This window comes from Symphalangus syndactylus, chromosome 24, assembly GCF_028878055.3.
Source record: "Symphalangus syndactylus isolate Jambi chromosome 24, NHGRI_mSymSyn1-v2.1_pri, whole genome shotgun sequence".
Taxonomy (NCBI): domain Eukaryota; kingdom Metazoa; phylum Chordata; class Mammalia; order Primates; family Hylobatidae; genus Symphalangus; species Symphalangus syndactylus.
The window spans coordinates 22,356,433-22,375,427 of NC_072446.2; the positions used below are offsets into that span (position 1 = coordinate 22,356,433).

Consider the following 18,995-nt stretch of genomic DNA (forward strand, 5'->3'; position numbering starts at 1 on the left):
AACAACCCACCCCACTACACTGACCAAAAGCATCTGCCCTGATCCGGGCTCAGCAGGACCAAGACCTGAACCCCCTCCTCCTACAGTCACAGGCCTGCCTACCTAGTCCCCAAACACAGGGCAGGGGTCACAGACCTCCCAGCCCTTCCAAACCCAAGCCTGACACTCGGGACCAGCCAAAGGCTCCGGAATCTCTTCTCAAGCAGGGTTCCCAGCCACCCGTCCCGGCGCCCAGGGGCTCTGAGTCAGCCTGAATGCCTGACCCATTACTCTTCTCCCCTTTCCCCCAGGGCTGGAACCCCATCTCAAGCAGACCCCGTGTGTGTCGGGGTGGAGTAGCAGAGGAGGCAGAAAAACCAGCTGCAACACCCCCACCCAACCACCAAAACCTCCAAAAATAACAGCAGCCCCCCACACACAACCCCCTACACACCAGAAACGCAAAAACAAAATCCTACAAATCCAAAATAAAGTAAAAAAAAAACGAAAGCCAATTACTGCCCCCAAAAGGCTTTGTAACCATTCTCAAAAAAAAGTTTATTAAAAGTGTTCTTACTTAATGCTTGAAACGGAAAAGATTCCCAAAATATACAGACGCCTCTTTTCTCATAGAAATAGATTATTTTTTATAATACAAAAAAAGACCAAAAAACAAAACAAAACAAAACATCAACAGCAACAAGCCCGTAGGAACATCTTTAAGCGATTACTCAGGGCCCGGCTGACAGTTACACGTGGGTTGCGTCAGTCCCGTGTACACACGCGTTCAGCCATGTTTAAACCGATTGCATCAACTTCGAAACCGGCCCGCCCGCCGGCGCCTGGAGAGGGGCAGAGGGAGAAGCAGAGAGTTTATCATTCATCTGTACACATAGACGTTTCTTCTTTAAATAACACCACGGGCGGGAGCCCCATCTGCATGTGCGGTTGGTTTGGACAAAAATATAGATATATGTATATAATAAAATATTAAAATTACCGACGGGCTCCCCGCGCTGCCAAGTGCCCCAGTGCCAAAGTTTTGCCGGCGCCGCCGGGGGCGGGGGCGAGGGCGCGGGCGCTCCCCGGAGTCTCGGCCCCGGCCGGCAGGGGGACGCGCGCGGGGGCCGCGCTAGCAGTGGCCGGAGGAGGCGAGCAGGGGCTCGGGCAGCTGCTTGAACAAGTTCCGCAGGGTGCTGAGCTCGCGCGACAGCTGCTCCACCTTCTTCTGCAGCCGCTCGTTCTCGGCCGTGAGCTCCAGGACCTTGTGCTGCGTCTCCAGGTTGCGCATCTTGGCCTTGTCGCGGCTCTTGCGCACCGCGATGTTGTTGCGCTCGCGCCGGATCTTGTACTCGTCGCTGTGCTTGTCCACGGTCTTCTTGGCCTTGCTCTTGACCTGCGAGGGCGCCGGCGCGGCCCCCGCGTAGCAGGCGGTCTGGGGCGCCTTGGCGTCAGCGGGGCTCGGCGTGCCGGGCGGACTGGACGACGAGGACGTGGAGAGGCTCCCGCTGCTGCCGCTCGGCACCGCCTGGTAGCCGAGGTAAGCGCGCAGCGCGTACGGGAAGCCCGCCGCCATGCCTGCGCCGCCGCCCGGCGCCCCGGCCTCCTCCTTCCGCTTGCAGTCCGCGGGCTCGAAGCCCGGCTCCGCCTTGAGCTCGGCGGGCGGCGGCGGCAGCGGGGGCGGTGGGTGCAGGGGCGCGAAGCAGCCGGGGTGCAGCGCGCCCTTGGCGGCCCCCAGGCGCCCCAGGCTCACGTAGCCGTACTCGGCCGGCTTCTTGCAGTTCTTGCCCCCGTAGTCGTCGGAGAAGAGGTCGGAGAGGAAGTCGTGGTGCTGCCCGGAGGAGGCGGGCGCGGGGGCGGGCGCGGGCGGAGCCGCCTCGAAGGTGTCCGTGGCCGTGGCGGGCGCCGGGGCCTGCGGCGCGCCCAGCGGCTCCAGGTACGGGCTGAAGTCGATGGCGCGCTCGTGGTCGCCGATGCTGCCCAGCTCGCCGGCGGGGGGGCGCGGCCCGGGTCTGGCCGCGGGGGGCGCCGCGGGGGCCGCCTTGCCGCCGTACGCAGCAGCCAAGCAGTCCGCCTCGTAGTAGAAGTTGGCCACTTCCATGGATTTAAAGGCAGGCGGCGGCGGCGGCAGGGGGAGACATGCTGGGTCCCAGGCCACCAGGCGTTGCATGAACGCGGGTGCCCGGGGAGGGGGCCTGGGGCTGCCCGCTCCGGCCGGCCCGCAGGTGGCGCGGCCTCCCTGCTCTGAGCTGTCGCCGCTGCGTCGCTGCTGCTGCCGCCGCTGCCGGGGTGGCCGCTATTAGTGCGGGGGCTGGTGGCTGGACCCTAGGGTGGGTCCCCTTCCCAGTCCCGTGCGCGGCTCTGACTCGCTAAAGTTTCTCCTGAGCCCGGTTATTTATAAGGGCGGCCCGTAGCAACCGCTGCGTCACGCCGGCCCCTCCCGCCGCGCCGCCGGGACGCGAAGGACACGGCCGCGGCCGCCCGAGACCCCCGGGAGGACGGCGGCAGGGAGCAGCGGAGGGACCGGGCACCTGGAGCGCGTTTTCGAGGGGCCCCCGGGCCGCAGGGGGCGGCCTCACGCCCCCTGCCCACCCCCGCCCGGCCGCCCCGGGATTGGGAGCGAGAGGGGGCGGTGCGACCCCGCCCCCAGACCGCCCCTCTGGGCTGGAGGCTGTCCTGGAAGGCGGGGGAATCGGAGGAGGGGGCGACCTGATCGCCTTCCCCCCGAGACGCGGCCCCGGCCCGCCCCCTGCTGGAGGAGGCGGAGGTTTCAGGAGGGCCGAGCAGAGCCCCGACGGCCGACCAGGGTCGGCTCCCCGGGCCGAACCCTGGGGACCCCAGCCCGCAGCTCTAGCTCCAGGAGAAGCGACCCATCTCCGTGGCCCTTCCTCCCCTAAACTCCCACCTCCTCCCCAGGTCCCCGGCTCTAGAAAGAAGACTCCACGCCTGTGACGACTCCCCTCTTAAGCCACCGCCAATATGAGGACCCCGAGAGTCGGGGCGACCCAGCAGGATCGCGCTCCGCTGGGGGCTGGACCCTGGTCCACGGCGCCCCGCCCCTAGCCCCGCCCACCACACCTGCCGCCTGCTCGCGGCTTGGACACACCCGGGTCTTCTCTTGCCCCGCGCTGCACCACCCGATCTGGGCCCTGGGATGGGGCAGGGGCGGGGGGTGCTCGGCCCTGCCACACTGTGTGACCTTGGGTGAGTCGCTGCACTTCTCCCAGCTGCAATCCATGAAGGGTGTCGCTGTCAGCGGTGGTAGCATTGTTCCCACCAGACTCCCAAACCTAAGGCTTACGTTGTGGGCTGCACATCAGAGAGAAAGGGACCCCCACGGATTGTGCCAGTGGAGGTCCAGAGGGAGCATGGCATGGCATACCAAGGTCACATGGCCGCATGTCCCCCATTCATCCCAAACGAAATGCCCTCATCTGAGCTCTAAAACCTATTGCCAGTCCCAGAGGCCAAAAAGCTTCTGTTTCTGAAGCTGCTAGGGAGGGACTTAAGCCAGGCCTCATGGGAGGGAGGTGGTGTGCAGGATAGAAAAAGATAAGTTTTTACCAAGTCCCTGCCCTGTGCTCAGGGTGGGCCTGGACCCCGAGGTTCAACTTTTTTCACCCCACCAGGAAAAGATGCTTTTGCTGCTGCCATTTCACAAACGGGAAAGCGACGACGGTCTGCCTGGACTTGAACACAGGCCCAAGGCCCTCTGACCACTCGCACGCCTCTGCTGGGTAGGCTCAGGTTAGAGGGCCCTTTGCCCTCCCGGACCCATTCCTAGGCCATTGGGGCAGTTCCCTGGGCCCACCTCTCTGCCACTCCTAGCCCAGGCCACCCAGGCAGGAGCTCCCAGCCTGCCCGAGGCTGACCCCCAGCCCACTGACCCCAGCCCTGGCCCCAGCGGGCAGGCGGGCATTGCTCAACCTTTGGTGTTATCTGCTGAGCTGGGGTGACCTCCGCCCCCAAGAGCTGGAGAAATGACATCTCTGGGCACCCTTGGTGGGTAGGAGGCAGGGAGGGAGGGGATAAAACACTGGCCCAGCCTGCTGACTTTCTGGGCCTTCCCAGCAGCCTCTGGGCTGGGGAGGGATCAAGGCCCAGAGGGGTGCAGCAGCTTCCCCAGGGCCACCCGGCCAGCCCTTCCTCACTGCAAAATGGGACACTCAGGGCTGAGCTAGAGGCCCCGGCTTCTGAGAGGCCCTCCCTGTCCCACCTGCTAGTGAATTTCCTTCCCTATCGCCAGCCACCATTATCCTAGCTGTCTACCTCAGTCTCCCTGCAGGCTGCCACTTGGGGAGAGCTGGCCCACGAGGGACTCCTGAGCACAGCACGCTCAACATTTACCAGTGAAGGAATGCATTTGCTGTTCCCTGTGCACCAAGAACACTGTCACCCCACCTCTGCCCAAGGCAGCTCCTCAGGTCTCAGCCCAAAACTGCCTCCAGGAAACTCTCCCTGACCTTCCCATGGGAAGTCCAGGCCTTAAGTCACTCCTCTCACACCCCTGCTTCATTTCTGTCACCGTTCTCATTATAATCAGAATTATCTTGCCTGCCCGTCTAGCTGTCTGTCCCCACAGCCTTCACCACTGTGTCCCTGGTGCCTAGAACAGAGCCTGGTACACAGAAGGTGCTCGATGAATGGTGAGTGAATAAACGGAGGAGGCTGAGAAGGAGAGGTTCCTCATTAGCTGGGCTGTGTGACCTTAGGCAAAATGGCTCTCCTCTCTGAACCACAGCACTCGCCCACATCCCCCTTCTGGATTCTGAAGAGATGCAGGGAGATTTGGGGAACTGAAGCTAATTGGACGATTTGCTGTGTGTTCTCAGGCCAGCCTTCCACCCTCTCTAAACCACATTCCAAGCTCTTTGCATGTATTAACTCATTTAATCCTACTGATAATTTGTAGGAGGCAGGTCTTTTTTCTTCTTTTTTCATATTTTTCAATGTTTTGTAGAGATGGATATGTCTCACTCTGTTGCTCAGGCTTTTCTCAAACGCCTGGCCTCAAGTGGCCCTCTTGCCTCAACCTCCCAAAATGCTGAAATTACACGTGTGAGCCACTGCGCCAGGCCAAAGTCTTATCATTATCTCCACTTTACAGATGAGGAAACTGAGGCCCAGAAGAGCTAAGTGTGTCCGCTCCAGGTCACATGAAAGGATGAGAAGGAATAAAATCTTTCCAGTCTGACTTTCCCTCTTGGGTTTGTCATAACAGGCCTGGCAATGTGAGTCCCATCTTCTGGATAGAAGAACTGAGGCCCAGAGAAGGGTAGACCTGGGGTCACACAGTGCATTAAGGTGTTACTTGGACCTTGCAGGCCAGCCCCCAAAGGCCAGACTCAGCCCCAGCAGGGGTCTAGGCCCTCTGGTCTCTGGGGTGGAACATGCTTGTGACCCTTCCCCACCCTCCACCCCCTGCTGGGGATGACCCATCCCTTCTCAGAGCAGGTCCCACCCCCGTGCCAACCCAGGTGTCCTGCAGGGAAGCTGCAAGCTAGGATGACGTAAGCCCTTGTTTTTACAAGGCTCTTGCTCAACAGGCCCCGCCTGCTGCTCCCCCACCCCCACCCCAGTACTGTTCAGCCTTTCCCCAAGAAGGGAGGATGGTGGGAGCTTGAACCACCATGGCCCAGAGGCCCAGAGTATGCGAGTGGCTCTGTGGTCGCAGGAAACCAGGATCCCCCTGGCGCCACCTCTCCCAGTCACCTGCCCTCAGAACCTAGACCCGGAAAGGGTCTCAAACTGGCAGCCAGTGGCCAAATCGAGACCACAGATGTGTTCAGTTTGACCCCATAGCGTTTTGCTTGATGTGTGTGTGTTTAAGTGAATTTATTGCCAACATTTAAAAATCAGGAGATTTCACATCAAAATTCAAATTTCCAGCTCCTCTTTTAAAACCTGAAGCTGTGGGCTGGGCCCACGTGGCCACATGGTGGTGGGCAGGAGCCAGGCGGGGGCGGGGAGGGAACAGGCACTTTCCTACCTGGGACACACGTCCTCCTCTGCCCCCAAACTGCTTTTCACAATTCCTCCTCCCCATCTCTGCAGTTTTTCCCTATCCCATTTTCAAGAGGAGAAAACTGAGGCGACTCGCCAAGGGGAGACCCACGTGGCTGCTTTGACAGAGAGTGTTCTGCAAAGGGGCTTAGAAATCAGCCAGCAGGTGGGAAAATATGACGGGAAGGTGAACCATCAGAACATGAATCAGGGGGATGTCTCTAGTGGGCGTGGGGCAGGGGTATGGCCTTTCATCCTGCCCTATGCCTTCCATGCTGTGGCTCTCCGGCTGTGTCTGGTGTCCCCTGTGGGCCTCAGTCCCTGGTATATAAAATGGGGTGATAATATTCTATCTGGGGTTCTGAGCCTGCTGTTACCCCTCACTGCTGGCCTTTCCCGACACATCAGAGTGAATCAGGTGTCCCTTTCACCCCACAAGGCAGGCAGATGGGGAAACTGAGGCCCGAAGAGGATTAGGACTTCCTACTTCCCCCTCCAAATCCCCCTTGTACCCTTGTGAATGGGTACAAGAGCCAGACTTAAAAGCCAGATTCCCTGATTCCAATGTTTGAGATTTTCCCCATCATGCCGCCTGAGGCCTCAGTTTCCCCATCTGCCAAATAGGGCTGGCAGAGATAGATCCCCAAGGGCTGCCAGGCTCCGAGGTTCTGAGATCCAGGATTTTGGAGACGGGAGTTGCTCAAGACTGGTAGTGAAACTTGCCTGAGTATATACTGCCCCCAGGTGGCAGGTTCTGGGACTGCAAGAGCCATTCACATGCCTGAAGATCCGCTGGGCGCCCTTGCTCTGGGATCAGGGGAGGCCAGTGCCACGGATGTGATAGATGCACACAGGGCATCAGCAGGCCGCCGAAAAGAACCAGAGTGTCCAACGAACAGAAAACAGTGCTCAACCTTCACATTTACCAAATGTTCCTTGGCACATGCTGTAATTCTGGCCCTAAAGACACATTCATGGACAAGACAAGCAATTCCTGTTCTCGTGGAGCTGAAATTCTCCTGGGGGAAGACAAGCACTAAACAAGATCAATGATTAAAGTATAGATTGTGTTAGATTCTGGTCAGCACTATTAAGGAAAATGCAGCAGGGGAGCAGAGCAGGAGTTCTGGGAGATTTGATCTTTTGTTTTCTGGGGTTTTTTGTTTGTTTTTTGAGACAGGGTCTCACTGCTGGAGTGCAGTGGCACGATCTCTGCTCACTGCAGCCTCTGCTTCTTGGGCTCAAGTGATCCTCCCACCTCAACTCCCAAGTAGCTGGGACCACAGGGGCATACCACCACGCCCAGCTGATTTTTTAATGTTTTGTAGAGATCAGGTCTCATTATATTGCCCAAGCTGGGGGAGTTGATTTTAACTTTATGTTAGAGTAGTCAGGGAAGACCTTGCTGAGGTGACATTTAAGCAAAAACCTGAATGTGGTGAAGCAGGTATCTGGGGGACCTTGGACCACACAAAGGGAACAGCAAGTGCAAAGGCCCTGAGGTAGGAGCACGTAGTTGTGGTGATGACGGAGAGTAGCAGGAATTTGAGTCATAGAAACAATGGGGGCTTGCCAGGCACAGCGGCTCATGCCTGCAATCCTAGCACTTTGGAAGGCTGAGGTGGGTGGATTACTTGAGGTCAGGAGTTTGAGACCAGCCTGGCCAACATGGTGAAACCCCATCTCTACTAAAAATTTAAAAAAAAAAAAAAAATGGCCAGGTATGGTGGCATGCATCTGTAATCCCAGCGACTCAGGAGGCTGAGACATGAGAATCACTTGAACCCGGGAGGCGGAGGTTGCAGTGAGCTGAAATTGTGCCTCTGCACTCCAACCTGGGTGACAGAGCGAGACTCTGCCTCCAAAAAAAAAAAAAAAAATGGAACATGGAAACATGGAATGGGAGAAAATATTTGCAAATCATATATCTGATAAGGGGTTCATATCCAGAATACATAAAGAACCTTTACAACTCAACAGCAATAAAAACAACTCAATTAAAAATGGGCAAAGGACTTGAATAAACATTTCTCCAAAGAAAACTGTGAATGGCTAATAATCACATGATAAGATACTCAACATCACTAACCATTAAGGAAATACAAACCAAAACTGCAATGAGGCCAGGTGCGGTGGCTCATGCCTATAATCCCAACACTTTGGTGGATCACCTGAGGTCAACAGTTGGAGACCAGCCTGGCCGACGTGGTGAAACCCCATCTCTACTAAAAATACAAAAATTAGCTGGGCGTGGTGGTACGTGCATATAGTCCCAGCTACTTGGGAGGCTGAGGCAGGAGAATTGCTTGAACCTGGGAGGCAGAGGTTGCAGCAAGCCAAGATTGCGCCACTTCACCCCAGCCTGGGCAACAGAGTGAGACTCCGTCTAAAAAAAACGCAATGAGAAGAGAGGATTTTGAATGTTCCCATCACAAAGAAATGATAAACGCTTGAGGTAATGGATATCCTAATTACCTAGATTTGATCATTACACGTTGTATACATGCATTGAAATGTCGTTCTGTAACCCATGAACATGTACAATTATGTGTCAACTAAAAAGGAATAAAACACAATGAGATACCACCTTATGCCCATTAGGATGGCTGCTGCGTTGGGGAGGATGTGTAGAAATTGGAACGCTTGTGTAGCTACTGTGGGAAACGGTATGGTTGTTCCTCAAAAAATTAAAAATAGAATTACCAAATGACCCAGCAATTTTATTTCTGGGTGTTTACCCAAACGAATTGAAAGCAAGATCTCGAAGAGATATTTGTACACTCACACGTTCATAGCAGCCTTCTTCACAATAGCCAAAAGGTGGAAGCAATTAGCCAGGTGTGGTGGCAGGCGCCTGTAATCCCAGCTACTTGGGAGGCTGAGACAGGAGAATCGCTTGAACCCAGGAGGCAGAGGTTGCAGTGAGCCAAGATCGCACCACTGCACTTCAGCCTGGGTGACGGAGCAAGAATCCGTTTAAAAAAAAAAAAAAAAAAAGCCGGGCACGGTGGCTCACGCCTGTAATCCTAGCACTTTGGGAGGCCGAGGTGGGCGGATCACGAGGTCAGGAGATCGAGACCATCCTAGCTGACACGGTGAAACCCCGTCTCTACTAAAAACACAAAAAATTAGCCTGGCGAGGTGGCAGGCGCCTGTAGTCCCAGCTGCTCGGGAGGCTGAGGCAGGAGAATGGCGTGAACCCGCAGGGCGGAGCCTGCAGTAAGCAGAGATCGCGCCACTGCACTCCAGCCTGGGCGACAGCGAGACTCCGTCTCAAAAAAAAAAAAAAAAATGGAAGCAACCCGTGTCCATCGATGGATGAATGGACGAAATGTGGTGTGTCTGTACAATTGAATGTTATTTAGCCTTAAAAAGGAAGGCGATTCTGACACAGGCTACAACATGGATGAACCTTAAGGATATTGTGCTAAGTGAAATAAGCCAGTCACAAAAGGACAAATACTGCATGATACCACTTACATGAAGTACCTTGAGTAGTCAGATTCATAAAGACAGAAAATAGAACAGTGGTTGCCAGGAGCTGAGGTAGGAGGAAGTTCTTGTTTAATGGATATAGAGTTACTGTTTGGGAAGATGGAAAGAGTTCTGGAGATGGATGGTGGTGACGATTACCCAACAGTGTGAATGTCCTTAATGGCACCGAATTGTGCACTTAAAATGGTTAATATGGTAAGTTTTATGTTCTGCATATTTTACCACAATTTGAAAAAAAAAAAAGGCCAACGTGGGCTAGACGCAGTGGTTCACACCTGTAATCCCAGCACTTTGGAAGACCGAGGCAGAAGGATCCCTTGAGCCCAGGAGTTCGAGACCAGCCTGGGAAATACAGTAAGATCTCATTTCTAACAAACAAACAAAAGATGGATCTTCGCCTGTGGACAGGGAAAGATGCCTACTGGCATTGTGACTTGAGAGGCAACAGGCAGGGCAGGGGCCTGGTAAAGTCACGTTTGTCTGGAAAACCTTTGCCATTAGCTAAAACGTTTTTAAAATGTGAATGACACACAGTGTTGATGAAAGTGTGGAAAAACAGGCACTCTTACAGTTTCAGTCGCTGTGCAAAGTGGTATAACCTCCAGTTCTAATCTGGCCATGCCGATCAAAATGGGAAATGTCGCAGCCATAAAAAATGATGAGTTCATGTCCTTTGTAGGTACATGGATGAAGCTGGAAACCATCATTCTCAGCAAACTATCGCAAGGACAAAAAACCAAACACCGCATGTTCTCACTCACAGGTGGGAATTGAACAATGAGAACACATGGACACAGGAAGGGGAACATCACACACCAGGGCCTGTTGTGGGGTGGGGGAAGGGGGAGGGATAGCATTTGGAGATATACCTAATGTTAAATGACGAGTTACTGGGTGCAGCACACCAACATGGCACATGTATACATATGTAACTAACCTGCACGTTGTACACATGTACCCCAAAACTTAAAGTATACTTAAAAATAAATAAATAAAATAAAATATTGAAAAAAGAAAAAAACAAAATGGGAAATGTCACTGGACCCAGAAATGCAAGGCATTTATGCTACCAAGACACTCACACTTGCTTAAAGACAAATGGACAATGGCAAATGCTTTGCAATAGCAAAAGCTTGTGAGGTAACATCAGTGCCTGTTATTACCAAAGAACGCTAAGAAGAATGAGGCAGCTCCATGGGAGAGGATTTAGACCAGCACTGTCCAAGAGAACCTTCTAGAATGATGGACATGTTCTCTATCTGGGTTGTATCATACGGCAGCTATCAGCCATGTGTGTCTATTGAATTCCTGAAATATGGCTAGTGTACTTGCGGAACTGAATTTTTAATTTCATTGAATTGTATTTAAATTTAAGTTAAGGCCAGGTGCAGTGGCTCACGCCTGTAATCCCAGCACTTTGGGAGACCAAGGCAGGTGGATCATGAGGTCAGGAGTTCAAGACCAGCCTGGCCAAGATGGTGAAACCCCAACACACAAAAATTAGCCAGGCACAGTGGCAGGTGGCTGTAATCCCAGCTACTCGGGAGGCTGAGGCAGGAGAATCACTTGAGCCCGGGAAGGGGAGCAGAGGCTGCAGTGAGCCAAGATTGCGCCACTGCACTCCAGCCTGGGCAATAGAACAAGACCTTGTCTCAAAAAAAAAAAAAAAAAAAAAGTTCACCATGGGGCCGAGCGCGGCGGCTCAAGCCTATAATCTCAGCACTTTGAGAGGCCAAAGCAGGAGGGTCGCTTGAGGCCGGGAGCTCAAGACAAGCCAGTCAACATCGCGAGACCCCCGTCTATACAAAAATATCCAAAAGTAGCCAGGCATGGTGGTGCGCATCTGCAGTCCCAGACATTCAGGAGATTGAGGCAGGAGGATCTCTTGGGCCCGAGAGGTCTAGGCTGCGGTGAGCCATGACTGTGTCGCTGCACTCCAGCCTGGGTGATGGAGCAAGACCCTGTCTCTAAAAAGAAAAAAAAAAAAAATGTTCGCCATGGACACGTATTACCTTATGATTGGTTGGGTCCAGAATGTTGCCCGGTCCTGCTTCCACACTTTGGTTGTGCTGTTCCCCTGCCTTTAACACCCTTCCTTTCCATCCCCAGCTGTCGAGACGCCCAGGGAAACGTTCCCTGAATGCCCAAGTCCATTACTCTCCCCTCCTCCAGGCTCCAGCTGGACTTCAGGCCTCTGGACCTCACTCCATCCACCCTACTGGAGTTAGTGTTGTGTAGTCTCCCTCTCCTGGGAACCCCTCTAGGGTCTGCCCAATCTAGGTCATCTCTGTCCACACACACATACAGTGGAATCATGCAGGTGCTGAGTAGGTGCTCAGTGACTTGAGGGCCCAACCCAGTAAAATACACATTTGCCCAACCCACCTTCCCCAATTCAACCTACCCCACTCCCACGCCCTGCCACAGGCACCACAGGTTGCGCTGCCTAGAATGGCCACAAGGTGGCGCGGGAGCCCCGCCTCCGATCTCTGCAACCTCTGTCTGAACTGGGAAACAGCTTCAGGTTGGGGTGCCTGAGGGCCAGAGACTCCCGAGAGAGGGGGCCTCAAGCCCAGCTTTAAAGAGAAAGCTTACAGGCCGGGCGCGGTAGCTCAGGCCTGTAATCCCAGCATTTTGGGAGGCCCAGGCGGGCAGATCACCTGAGGTCAGGAGTTTGAGACCAGCCTGATCAACATGGTGAAACCCCGTTTCTAGGCCGGGCGCGGTGGCTCACGCTTGTAATCCCAGCACTTTGGGAGACCGAGGCGGGCGGATCACGAGGTCAGGAGATCGAGACCACAGTGAAACCCCGTCTCTACTAAAAATACAAAAAATTAGCCGGGCGTGGTGGCGGGCGCCTGTAGTCCCAGCTACTCGGAGAGGCTGAGGCAGGAGAATGGCGTGAACCCGGGAGGCGGAGCTTGCAGTGAGCCGAGATTGCGCCACTGCACTCCAGCCTGGGCGACAGAGCGAGACTCCGTCTCAAAAGAAAAAGAAAAAAGAAACCCCGTTTCTACTAAAAATATAAAAATTAGCCCGGTGTGGTGGTGCATGCCTGTAATCCCAGCTACTCGGGAGGCTGAGGCAGGAGAATCGCTTGAACCCGGGAGGCGGAGGTTGCAGTGAGCTGAGATCGCACCATTGCACTGCAGCCTGGGCAAAAAGAGTGAAACTGCGTCTCAAAAAAAAAAGAGAAAGCTTACTACCTACTCCCCTTCTCAAATTCAAAATTTACTTCCTCTTCAAGTAAATGGACTTTAATTCTAGGCGTGCCAGCACTGATAGCTGCAACAATCTCTGAAATCTGTGTGAGTGAAAGATGCCAGATGCCAAGAACCTCCTGCGTGATCCCATCTGTTTGGAGCTCTAGAACAGGCCGAACTCACCCATGAGGAAAATATCAGAACGATGGTTGCCAGTTAGGGGAGAGCACAACTAGGGAGGGGACAAGGGTGCTTGCTGGGGTGATGGTGTGTTTCGTGTGAGTTTCCTAAGGCCGCCATGATGAGATACCACAAACCCAAAACAACAGAAATTTATTCTCCCCTGAAACCAGGGTCCTGCTCCCTCTGGAGGCTCTGGGGAAGAATCCCTCCTTGCCTCTTCCATGGTGCTTGCCTGCCATCCACCACGTTCCTTGGCTCTAGCTGCCTCACCCCAATCTCTGCCTTCATCTTCCAACGGCCTTCTTCCAGTGCCTTCTTCCCTCTGTGTGTGTTCACCTCCAAATCTCCCTCTCCTTTCTCTTATATAAACACCAGTCATTGGATTTAGAGCCCACCCTAATCCAGAATGATCTCATCTTAAGTTGGGTTACATCTGCAAGCCCCTATTTCCAAATAAGGTCATATTCACAGGTCCCAGGGGTTAGGACTTGAACATATCTTCTTGGGGGACACAATTCAACCCACTGCATGTTTAACATCTTGGAAGGAGTTTGGGCAGTGCAGGTGGATGCATTTGTCAAAAGTAATCAAAAGTGGCTGGGCGCGGTGGCTCACCCCTGTAATCCCAGCACTTTGGGAGGCAGGGGCGGGTGAATCACTTGAGGTCAGGAGCTCAAGACCAGCCTGGCCAACATGGTGAAACTACGTCTCTACTAAAAATTAGCTGAATGTGGTGGCACGCGCCCGTAATCCCAGTTACTTGTGAGGCTGAGTTAGGGGAATTGCTTGAACCCGGGAGAGGGATGTTGCAGTGAACCGAGATCGTGCCACTGCACTCCAGCCTGGGTGACAGAGTGAAGCTCCATCTCAAAAAAATAAATAAAATAAATAAGTAAATATAAAAAATAAAACAGATTAATGAATAAACAGAGGTAGAGCCCCACCAATGCCACTTTTGAGAATCTATCGTGAGGAGCTCATCATGAAAATAACTCAAGCCTGCTCCTCACCACACTTTCATTTAGGCTTTTCTTTAGATAAAATCTCTGTAGCCCAGGCTCAAGTACACTGGCACCATCACAGCTCACTGCAGCCTCAACACCCCTAGACTCAGGTGCCCTTCCCTCCTCTGCCCCCCAAGTAGCTGGGACCACAGACACACACCACCACGCCAGGCTAATTTTTTTTTTTTTTTTTTGGAGACAGGGTCTGTCACTCTGTCACCCAGGCTAGAGTGCATTGGCACAATCACGGCTCACTGCAATCTCAGCCTCCCCAGGCTCAAGCAATCCTCACATTTCAGCCTCCCAAGTAGCTGGGACTACAGGCACACACCACCACACTCAGCTAATTTTTTTGCATTTTGTAGAGATAGGATTTTGCCATGTTTCCCAGGCTGGTCTCAAACTCCTGGGCTCAATCGATCCGCCTACCGCGGCTTCCCAAAGTGCTGGGAAGCCACTGTGCCCGGCCTAGTCATTTAAACATTTTAATGTTGAGAACTATGGAAACCAACTCAGTGCTCAGCATTGCCACCCCCACTGGAGCACCTGGGGACTCAGCCTGAGGCTGTGGGAGGCATCGGGTGTGGGAAGCCTCTGAAATGAAGGGAAGGGTTGAACGTGGTTGCGTTTGCTTTATTACGGGAAGAATTATTCCAGCTTTCATCCAGTGCTCAGGGCCAGGCCGGTGACCCCCACAGAGGTGAAGGCCCCTGGTCAGCTGGGTGCTGGGTGCCCACCAGGTGCTGACATGCGTACTCAGACCCCTCAAGAGGAAAGGGTGGCCTCCTTCACCAGGAAGCCGGCGCTGGTCCCGGCCCTGTCGCCGGGAACATGAGCAACTGGGCCTCTGTTTCCTGGGCATTTATGCTGTGCCAGGCACTGCCCCAGGGGGTCGTATTTCTTCATATATTTATTCCCTTCTCTTCTGGTACCCGCCATCCACCTCTTCTCACCCCCACTCAAAGGCAGCCATTCTGTCACTTTGTGTCCTTTTGCTGGAATGTGTCCCTGCAAAACACATGTGGCTACTTTGTGGCATGAACACTTGTGTGAAGGGTTTTGTGGCTGTGGCTTATCCACGGTCCTTTCTATGAGCAGTCCCCAATCTCAGCTGCCCAGTCCCTGGAGTAGACACCCAAGTGACCCCCAACTTGCCCCACCACAGATAAGGTGAGCTGCCGCCTCCTTGCACCCTCTAGGGCTGGCGCGAGGATGTCTCTGGGACTTTGGCTTGGGAGTAGGTTGTAGGGGATGGGGGGACTAATTTGACTAAGTACCAGGTGCTCTACAGAAAGGCTGTCCCATCTCCACTCACACCAGCTGTGCCCAAGGGTTTTATATCCCATATCTTCCACCACCGCTTGGTACTATTCACCTTTTTTTTTTTTAGACAGTCTTGCTCTGTTGCCCAGGTTGGAGTGCAGTGGTGCAATCTCAGCTCACTGCAACCTCCACCTCCTAGATTCAAGCAATTCTCGTGCCTCAGCCTCCCGAGTAGCTGGGACTACAAGTGCCCACCACCATGCCCGACTAATTTTTGTATTTTTAGTAGACACGGAGTTTCTCCGTGTTGGCCAGGCTAGTCTCAAACTCCTGACCTCAGGTGATCTACCTGCCTTGGCCTCCCAAAGTGCTGGGATTTCAGGCATGCACCACCATACCTGGCACTATTCACCTTTTAAATGATTTTTTTTTAATTTTGAAATACTTTCAGACTTAGAGAAAAGTTACAAATACTTCAAATATTTCCCAAATGTTTTCATTTTACTACATTTGATGTATCGTATTCTCCTTCTCTCTCTCTCTGCACAGACACACACACACGCACGCACACGCGTCGTTTTTTGTTTGCTTTTTGAGACAGGGTCTCTCTGTCACTTTTTAATTAACCAGGTGTGGTGTTGCACATGTGTAGTCCCAGCTACTCAGGAGGCTGAGGTGGGAGGATTGCTTGAATCCAGGAGTTCGAGGCTGCAGTGAGCAGGTGTCATGCCACTGCACTCCCTCCTGGGCGACAGAGCGAGACACTGTCTCCAAGGAAAAAAAAAAAAAGAAAACAAAACAAAACGAAAAGATGTCTGCGGTCGGGCATGGTGGCTCATGCCTGTAATCCCAGCACTTTGAGAGGCCAAGGCGGGTGGATCACGAGGCCAGGAGTTCGAGACCAGCCTGGCCAACACATGGTGAAACCCTGTCTCTACTAAAAATACAAAAATTAGCCGGGCGTGGTGGTGGGCGCCTGTAATCCCAACTACTCGAGAGGCAGAGACAGGGGAATTGCTTGAACCCTGGAGGCGGAGGTTGCCGTGAGCCGAAATTGTGCCACTGCACTCCAGCTTGGACAACAGAGTGAGACCCTGTGTCAATAAATAAATAAATAAATAAATAATGTGAGCTGTTAATGTGAGTTACATATTTAATTTAAAATTTTCTAGACTGACCAGCCTGTGCAACATAGTGAGACCCCATCTCTACGAAAAAATTTAAAAATTAACTGGACATAGTGGTGCCTGCCTGTAGTCTCAGATACTTGGGAGGTGAGGCAGGAGGACTGCTTGAGCCTAGGAGTTCAAGGCTCCAGTGAGCTATGACTGCACTCCAGCCCAGGCGACAGAGCAAGACCTTGTCTCTAAAAATAAGTATTTTCTTTTTTGAGACAGAGTTTTGCTCTTATTGCCCGGGCTGGAGTGCAATGACACTATCTCAGTCATCGCAACCTCCGTCTCCCGGGTTCAAGCGATTCTCCTGTCTCAGCCTCCCAAGTAGCTGGGATTACAGGCATGCACCACCACACCTGGCTAATTTTGTATTTTTAGTAGAGGCAGGGTTCCTCCATGTTGGTCAGGCTGGTCTCAAACTCCCGACCTCAGGTGATCCATCCACCTCGGCCTCCCAAAATGCTGGGATTACAGGTGTGAGCCACTGCACCCAGCTTCTTTTTTTTTTTTTTTTAATTTTTTGAGACAGAGTCTCACTCTGTCGCCCAGGCTGGAATGCAGTGGTGCTATCTCTGCTCACTGCAACCTTCACCTCCCAGGTTCAAGCGATTCTCCTGACTCAGTCTCCTGAGTAGCTGGGATTACAGGTGCCCGCCACCACGCCCGGTTCAATTTTTTTTGTATTTTTAATAGAGATAGTGTTACACCATGTTGGCCAGGCTGGTCTCAAACTCATGACCCCAGGTATTCCACCTGCCTCGGCTTCCCAAAGTGCTGGGATTATAAACATGAACCACTGCACCCCGCCAAGGGTTGTAGTTCTTAAAGTCTTTCTTAATTAGGCATATAAGCATGAGACCCCTCTCTCCATGGCCTTCCTCTATTTGTGAAGGTTTTCTTAACATTAGTGACACCAGGCCGGGCATGGTGGCTCATGCTTGTTAATCCCAGCACTTTGGGAGGCCGAGGAGGGCGGATTACGAGGTCAGGAGATCGAGACCACGGTGAAACCCCGTCTCTACTAAAAATGCAAAAAATTAGCTGGGTGTGGTGGCGGGTGCCTGTAGTCCCAGCTACTCGGAGAGGCTGAGGCAGGAGAATGGTATGAACCTGGGAGGCGGAGCTTGCAGTGAGCCGAGATCACACCACTGCACTCCAGCCTGGGTAATGGAGCGAGACTCCATCTCAAAAAAAAAACCTTAGTGACACCATTTTGATTCTGACAACTGTTACGCATTTCTTTATTGTGGTAAAATATTTAACAGAATATTTATATTTTTCACCATTATTAAGTGTACAATTCAGTGGCATTAAATACATTCACACCAGGCACAGTGGCTCACACCTGTAATCCCAGCACTTTGGGAGGCCAAGGCCGGAGAATTACTTGAGCCCAAGTGTTCAAGACCAGCCTGGGCAACATAGCGAAACCCCCATCTCTACAAAAAAAATACAAGAAAAATCAGCCAGGCGTGGTGGCATGCACCTGTAGTCCCAGCTACTCGGGAGGCTGAGGTGGGAGAATCACTTGAGCACAGGAGGTCGAAGCTGCAGTGAGCTAGGATTGCACCACTGCAGTCCAGCCTGGGCAACAGAGTAAGACCTTGTCACAAAAAAAAGAGAAAACAATTGACAATGCTGTATACTCGTCATCACTCTCTGTATCCAAAACTTTTCCATCATCCCCAACACAAACTCTGTCCTCATTCAACAATTCCCCCCTCTCTCCAGGTAACCTCTGTTCTATTTTCCATCTCTCAGAATCTGCCCATCCCAGGTACCTCACACACCATTGTCCTTCTATGTCTGGCTTCTTTCACTGAGCACAATGTTTTCCAGGTCCATAGGTGTTGTGGTCTGTGTTGGCATTTTCTTCCTGGGACAAAACAAGGCCTGTCTGACTCCAGGGCTGCCCCTGATCCCCCACACCCACCTGCCTCTCCCCTCCGCAGGCCTCAGTGCTTCCGTCTGTAGGAAGGGAAGGGCTGGGCGGCCTGCTGGGCTGGTCACCTGCCACCTTGCCGTCAACGCCTTCCCTCGCGGTTATCACTGTTCAGCCAGAAAACTGAAACCCCTGAACGCCGCAACAGGGACCTCTCCCACAGGGAACGGGTTACAGAGACTACGGTGGAGGCAGAGGCCGAACGGGATAGGGCGGACGCTCCGAGAAAGAAATCGCAGCCGCAGAGAGCCACTGCCACCTCTAAGCTGGAGGGGCTGGTAAGGTTGCTGTAGCCCAGGGCTTGCGTCACTCCGCAAAGCTGGAGGCACAGGGGCCTGTCCCGGGGCGCTCCCTGACCGGGGCCTCCCGTTGGCCAATAGGAACTGACCGGACGCGAGCCTGGGAAAGGCGCCGCAGGGTCAGCTCTGGGATACACAGAGCAGAGCTGCAGAGGGCGGAGCTTGGATCGGAAGGCAAAGAGCCCCTGCCCCCGCCCGACAGACCCTCCCTCCCTGGTCAGCTCCTACCAGGCAGCCCCCACTGTGGCTCCAGCCCTGGCTTCTCGGACCCAGCTTCCTTCTGTCCCGCTGGCCTAGGGTGGAGCGCCTCCAGCTGTGGCCAATGCCTCACCTGGCCTTTCTGCATCTCGGCTCATCCGTCCTCTGTGTTAAGCAATGCCTGTATTCCATCCCTTCCGTCTGAAATGCCTGGGGTGGTCTCCCTCTTCCAGACTGGCCCCCAGTGAGAC

At 53.5% G+C, this 18,995-nt stretch overlaps 1 protein-coding gene across 1 annotated transcript; it reads right to left on the reverse strand.

The window, feature by feature from the left end:
• Positions 1–494: 494 nt before the first annotated feature.
• CEBPB (CCAAT enhancer binding protein beta) lies at positions 495–2,578 on the reverse strand. Its single transcript, XM_055265819.2, has 2 exons — positions 980–2,578; positions 495–821 (listed from the first exon to the last, which is right to left on the reverse strand). The coding sequence occupies exon 1, from the start codon at positions 2,147–2,149 to the stop codon at positions 1,112–1,114; it is 1,038 nt and encodes a 345-aa protein (XP_055121794.1). The 5' UTR covers positions 2,150–2,578; the 3' UTR covers positions 495–821; positions 980–1,111.
• Positions 2,579–18,995: the final 16,417 nt, after the last annotated feature.

Bases quoted from the DNA above. Each gene is read 5' to 3' on its own strand.
- CEBPB (XM_055265819.2), bottom strand. From the start codon at position 2,149: ATGCAACGCCTGGTGGCCTGGGACCCAGCATGTCTCCCCCTGCCGCCG.